Here is a 7,222-nt window from a genome sequence, read left to right on the forward strand (position 1 = left end):
TAATATCACAGACCCTATCACGTGTACTATTGAGTATGCGATTGCGATTCTTCGATCAGAATCATGTTCGTTTAACAAATATCAATAATTAAAAACATCATAAAAACGAATAGAAACTTTTGTAAAGTTACTTCTCAGTCGTAAACTTACAATATCAATAATGAATCATTGTTCTTGATAGCCCAGTGGATATGACCTCTGCCTCTGATTCCGGAGGGTGTGGGTTCGAATTCGGTCGGGGAGAGCAGGTTTTAAACCCTCGATTATCCGGTTAACTAACTCATTACCAATGTAAAAGTAACACACGCCGTTATTGAAAACTGTTGTTTATTGTTTATTCATATTTTACGTGATGAATGTTTTCAATCAACTAACACTCTCCGTGAGTAATTGGAAACTGGAATTTTTTGAATAAAATGTATACCTAGTTAATTGTAAAAATTACCAACTTCTGTACTAAGAGTGACATGCTAATAAAAGCTTATTAAATTATTATTATTTGTAAGTTGGTACATTTGATAAAAGATTTTTGTTCTTGAATTTCAAAATTTCTAATTCTAAAAAAAATCGAATTTTAAATTGGTTTACTTCAATCTTCTAGTAGCCTTTTAAGTTACAAACACTTTTGAAACGTAAGAGCAGAGACTCGATACTAATTGTAGTTTTTGCTGAGAAGAGCCGACAAGAAGCTCAACAGTGTTGCTCTTTTAAAATAAAGATTACTTACAATTGTACATATTCAATTTTAAATATTATGTACAAGTATGTTCAGGACAGTTGCAATCAGAATACGTAATACGGTCAAAAGTTAAGAAGTAGTAGGTATGTATAAAGTGCGAGGAAAGTATTCAAGAAAACTTGTTGCAATTTTCCAGTGAAAGGTGTGAGTGTCAAAGGAGATTATTCACTTTGATTCACTTTGATTTTTTTTCTACATTATGTTAAGTGTCGGTTTAGTATGTTTATGTTATGTTACACTTGCTGAAGCGTTTCTGTTCCTTGGAGGTAAATCTTTTTTTTATAAAATTGTGGTTTTATTTAATTATTTAAAAATATCATCATCTCCTTACCCTTATCCCACTTAAGTGGGGTCGGAAAAATATGACAATCTTTTCCATTCGTTTCTATTACTCGTCATCTCATCATCCACTCCTTTTACACTCATGTCCTCTTTGACACAATCCAACCATCTCTTCTTTGGCCTTCCTCTCCTCTTATGACCTTCCACTTGCACATTCAACATTTTTCTAGTAATATGACTTTGCTCTCTACGCATTACATGTCCATACCAAGCTAACCTTCTACTCCTCAATTTTTCTGTCACTGGCGCCACCTTCAGACTTCCTCTTATATACTTATTCCTTATTTTATCTATTCTTGTCACACCACACATCCATCTCAACATACGCATTTCGTTCACATGCATTCGTTTACTATCCATCCCTTTCACCGCCCAACATTCTGATCCATACAGCACGACAGGTCTTACAACCGTTTCGTATATTTTACCCTTAAGTCTAAGAGGCATTCGCGGGTTTAAAAATATATTTAGTATAATATGGTCTAACATTCCTATTACCAGTTTGTTTGCCTAGACAAATCATTTCAAAGCTATGGTGTATTTTGTTCTTAGTTTTGAAGCCTATTCGCTACATACCTTTATTATTGTACAAGCATAGTTATATTTCCCGAATACTCAAATATTTCATTTCTGATACAATAAACAATATAAATTGGGTATTGATAACTTATACACTTTAGGTAAGTTGGCAATATAAGAAGCTTATAAGGGCTAAATCCACCCAGACAAATGCACCATAAACTTTCAGTATTAAATAATATTATTAGTTTAATAGGTAACGTAAAAAAATTCCATATCTATCGTCAAGGAAATAGAGTTTATCAAAATAATCTTTTTTCCCTATTACTTATTAAGAACCAATTTGGTACTCAATAAAATTACTATCTAGCTACTATCGTCCATTAACGTAATCTTAGTCTAATTAAACTATTCGTGTATTACTTTGTTCACGTGATCTTTAAACACTAAACACTGCACTATCATTAGTCACTATCATCATTACAAGCCGATGGACGTCCTGGACATAGGTCTCTTGCATAGACTCCTAAACTAAACGGTCTCGAGCCGCCAGCATCCAGCGGCTCCCTGCAACTCGCTTGATGTCCTCGGTCTACCTAGTGCACTTGACCAATACTTGCCAGTACGGGGCCGCTATTCCAGCACCTTGGGACCCCAACGTCCATCGGCACTTCGAACTATGTGGCCTGCCCATTGCAACTTCAGCTTCGCGACTCGCTGAGCTATGTTAGTGACTTTGGCTTTTCTGCGGATCTTCTCATTTTTCCTCCATCTCCATCGCACCCTGAGTGACTTTAAGCATTCTTATATGGACCACAGTTAGAGACCAAGATCCGTAAGTCATCAGTGGCAACACGCACTGTGTTTAAAAACTTTCGTCTTCCGGCACTGAGAACCTGAACCTTTTCCCGAACGCTATCCAGCCGAGCTGGATTCGACGGTTTACCTCTAGACACTAACACTGACTTAAATTGTTTCGTTTAACTGCATGCGCTTGGTCGTCTCACTACATTCGTAATAAAAGTCTTTAAAAAGATACTTAATGCTTATCAGACATTTGTATTAGCGTATAGACGTAGCCCTGGGTCCACTGATCCGCATCGTAAGTATCGTACGCATCGCATCAAACGGATTGTAGTATTCTTTATGTAGAGAGTCATATAGTGCGTCCACTAAACCGCATCGTGCGGATCGCATTGAGCGGATTTTATCTACCGCAAAATTAAAAATCCTTTTGATGCGATGCGTCCAATACTTACGATGTCTATATGTAGAGGCGTACGTTTACAAGATAGTTTGAATTGACTTCATTTGTCAAAGTGACATCGTTTGGGTATAAAGTGTACCCCGGTTTATCTTCTAGCGCAATATAGCGTCACATACCCATCGGAATTCTTTCGTTACGTGACCTGAATATACATATTCAGTAGTAGGTATAATATGCCGACGGCGACGTGCCGATGGAAATAATTTATCGACACTTTCCTTTATACATGCTTTTGTGCTTACATAGTGATCACTCATCATACCATTATAACCAATGATTATAGAAAAAAAAGAGGTAGGTTACTACCACATTCGATGTTTACAACTGGCACACAAAAAAGCTTCAGCGGCGTTGTGGAGACGCGATGACAGAGCTCAGGTTTGCTAATTAGCATAGTTTTAACGTGCCAATTGTGGTCCACGTATAACCTATCTACCTCTTTTTCTGTTGAGATCATTGATTAAAACCCAGCACGGCGCTCTTAAAAAAAATGGCTAAGTTCTAACTGCAATCTCACCAGTATAGCGATTTTGTTCTATTCGCTGTGACAGGAGATCGTTTTCATGGCAACTTCGTTGTTATTGAGTAAAAAGTATAATATATTATTTAATTTTGTCATTCTTTACCTAAACATAAAGTTCAAAGTCGTCAAATATTCGTGTATGTTGTTATGTAGTACATGAAATATAGTAAATATGACTAAAGGAATTACATAACTTTTTAACCATCGGTAGGGAGGAACCCAACAAGCTTAACTCGAGTACATCGTCCACCTCCCTTGGAGTGGCTCAGAAACTCAAAAGGTTTTTGGATTGCGTTTTTCTCCTAAACTATGAGTTCAACATTGAAGTTTATTTGACAAAAAATGTAGAGGACATACTCATCTACAATTAATGTCATTGAGGTACTATCGTACGACTTCGATGTACTGAAGTTAGCTTGTTAGGTTGCTCCCTACTGATAGTTAAAATATCTCGAGTCATGTAATTCTTTTACAAATCATATACGATTTTTTCTAGATTTCCTGTACTAATGATCAAGTTTATGAGAAGTAACAAACAATATACCCTATATAATTAAACAACTGGCCTCTTTGTATGTGTAAACTGAAGGAACGTTAACAAATGAGCAATGCATCGTTTATAGTGACATACGACCGATACTGACTCGATACCGATTATCGATACTCGTTCATAAAATAAAACCGTTATTTATTAACCATACCTACACAGACTTATAGGAAAATGGCAATTTTTTAAACATGCTTTCAAAATTATAGACGAGTCATTAATGATAATACAATTATACATGGAGCTGGTCTGTCTATGGGAAGGTGACCATAGGAACTCCTAAACTAAACGAGATAAACCCATCGACTTTGGGCTTGATTGTCTTGGCAAACAATCTAGTGCTACATTATACACTAGCTTTTTTTGTTAAATGTTAGGTACAAGTAGGTTTTTTAATATTTTGAACCTAGAAAATACCTTTTGAGTTTCAGTTCACCAGATATCTGATTAAGATCAAGAATTATGTTGATGGCATTTATAAAGTTATTTTTTTCAGATAATGAACCTGTCCTTTACTGCATAAAGATCTGTCCTTTGTACTGTTCGCCGAAAAGACGTCATGATGAAGGTAATATAATTTACTTTTACTAATGTCTAAGACAACAACAATGTTAATAAATACCTAGATAGATTTACACACAAATCCAACGTCATTTTATATTATACACTAGCTGACGCCGCGTGGTTTCACCCGCGTGGTTCCCGTCAATTAATAACTCTTATATGAGGATACCTATGTAAGTACGCACAATAAAAATGGTCATAAAAATAAAGCACCATTATATTCTGCGGTTTCTGAACAACGAAACTTTCTCTTTTTTCGCGAAAAAGGCTAATGTTTGTAATTTTTCACATTCCGGTCTGCCATTTACTCATATAGTAAAGTTTTTATTGAACTTCTGCGACTTCCGTTGTTCAGAGTATTCATCTATAAATTAGTATAATAATCCCTCACCAGGTGGACTAACGACATCAAGCGAGTCATTCGCTGGATGCAGGTAACTCAGTATCGTGATGTTTGGAAGTCCCTACAAAAGGCCTATGTCTTGCAGTGGACGTCCATCGGCTGATATGATACTGTATCACGAAATAATATTATAGCATGCAAGGCATAATATAAGTAGTAGTAGTTTTGGCGGACTCTAATCTAAAAAAAAATAAACTCCGTGAAAATAAAATGACGGCCTCCGTGGCGCAGTGGTATGCGCGGTAGATTTACAAGACGTAGATCTTGGATTCGATCCCTCGATCGAGAAAACCTCAATCGGTCCAGCCGGGGATCGAACCCAGGACCTCCGTCTTGTAAGTCCACTGCGCATACCACTGCGCCACGGAGGCCGTCAAAAAAGTGTTACCTGTATCGTATTTCAGATGCATCATCCCTCATCTATGACGACGAACCGCCCTATCCATCGTACCATCACGAGGACCACGGTTACCACTCGTACCACGACGCGATACCGTACCACTTTGACCCGTACTACTACTGCAAGCCGCCGAAACCTACCACTACTACGCCAGCGCCGACCACGACCACCACCACGACTCCTGAACCAACGTTGATCTGCATGATCTGTATGAACAAGTGTACCAAATATCCTAAAGCGAAGAAAAGCTAAAATGAGGGTAGAGATAATAAAATTCAACATAGATGTTATTTAGTTGGTGATTTTAGTGATTTTTTTTAAATTTTGGAAACAAGATTATTTGGATTAAAGAAGCCCTCAATAGCTCAATGGTAAATGGGCTAGACTCAAACCAGAGAGGTCGTTGGTTCGATGCCCACACATTGCTCTATTGTCGTACAAAGTATTTTCCGACTAATTGGAGGGAAACGGGAAAATTGGTCATATTTCAAAGAAATAGTAAATATTATTATTTAAGACAATAAACTTTACTGTAAATTATGGTTTTGTTTTAGATCATCATCATCATTAACAACCCATATTCGGCTCACTGTTGAGCACGAGTCTGCTCTCAGAATAAAAAGGGTTAGGCCAACAACAGGGGTTAGGCTATTTACCACGCTGGCTGAATGCAGATTGGCAGACTTCACACACGTAGAGAATTAAGAGAATTCTCAGGCATGAAAAACATCGTGAGGAAAAACATCGTGAGGAAACCCCTCACGATGTTTTTCCTTCACTGTTTGAGACAAGTGATAATTAATTTCTTAAATTGCTCCGAATCGAAGGCAGAGGTCAACATCCATAGTAGCCCTATGAATATTGACCTCTGCCTCTCTCTTGACTATCATATGGCTTGATTTTAATATCTATCGATTAATATATTCATCAGTCTGTCCGTTATCCTTATTTATTTATTACTAGCGATGCTCTGTGGTTTCTCATGAGAATATTGGAATTGAAAGGAGACTATGTACAATTCTTTTAAACAATGTAAAAATTTTTTTATTCTTCACAACTTGACCCTTGATTACAATCTCACCGGATGGTAAGTGATAATGCAACTTTGTTGCATTTGTTCTGTGATTAGCGAAGCGAAGATTTCAAGGAAAATTCCAAGATAATAATATTTGTCAAACGTAAGCTTGCAATAAAATAGCGTGGAGGGGCTAAGCACCATATCCATCTCATAAATGGGCCGGAACTAGGTCATTAATAACCTACTACCTACAATTTGAACCTTACTTACTTGTAACATTTTCTATATATTATGGAACATATGAAAAATCTAAAAAAAAATAAACTCCGTGAAAATAAAATGACGGCCTCCGTGGCGCAGTGGTATGCGCGGTGGATTTACAAGAGGCTTCGGCCGTGGCTAGTTACCACCCTTCCGACAAAGAAGTACCGCCAAGTGAATTAGGGCTCCGGTACGATGTCGTGTAGAAACAGAAAGGAGTATGGATTTCATCCTACTCTTAACAAGTTAGCCCGCTTCCATCTTAGATTGCATCATCACTTACCATCAGGTGGGATTGTAATCAAGGGCTAATTTGTAGAAAATAAAAAAAAACAATGCTTTTTTGATTATTTGTTGTGTTTGCCGTATAAAAAGTCTTTGTTTCTTTCTTTCTTTCTTTTTCTCTCCTTCTAAGTTAGCTTAAATCCATCGGACTGCAATATTGAAATCGCATTCAAGCCTTAAATTGTTTAAGATTAAAAAAGGACCGAGAAAGGCCTCTTATTGTTGTTGAGTTAATAAATAATCCGAAGGCTTATCCAAATCCTTTTGTGTAGGCTTTGAGCTGGCATGCAATTATGTACCAACTGTCAGATAAATTACATAATACGGAAATCAGAACGAGTTCACGACGTCTAA

The 7,222-nt window shown here is 37.0% G+C and overlaps 1 protein-coding gene across 1 annotated transcript; it reads left to right on the forward strand.

The window, feature by feature from the left end:
• The first annotated feature begins 872 nt into the window (after positions 1 to 872).
• LOC112045321 (uncharacterized) lies at positions 873 to 5,929 on the forward strand. Its single transcript, XM_052887409.1, has 3 exons — positions 873 to 1,005; positions 4,434 to 4,505; positions 5,309 to 5,929. The coding sequence occupies exons 1-3, from the start codon at positions 939 to 941 to the stop codon at positions 5,554 to 5,556; spliced, it is 387 nt and encodes a 128-aa protein (XP_052743369.1). The 5' UTR covers positions 873 to 938; the 3' UTR covers positions 5,557 to 5,929.
• Positions 5,930 to 7,222: the final 1,293 nt, after the last annotated feature.

This window comes from Bicyclus anynana, chromosome 19, assembly GCF_947172395.1.
Source record: "Bicyclus anynana chromosome 19, ilBicAnyn1.1, whole genome shotgun sequence".
NCBI lineage: Eukaryota > Metazoa > Arthropoda > Insecta > Lepidoptera > Nymphalidae > Bicyclus > Bicyclus anynana.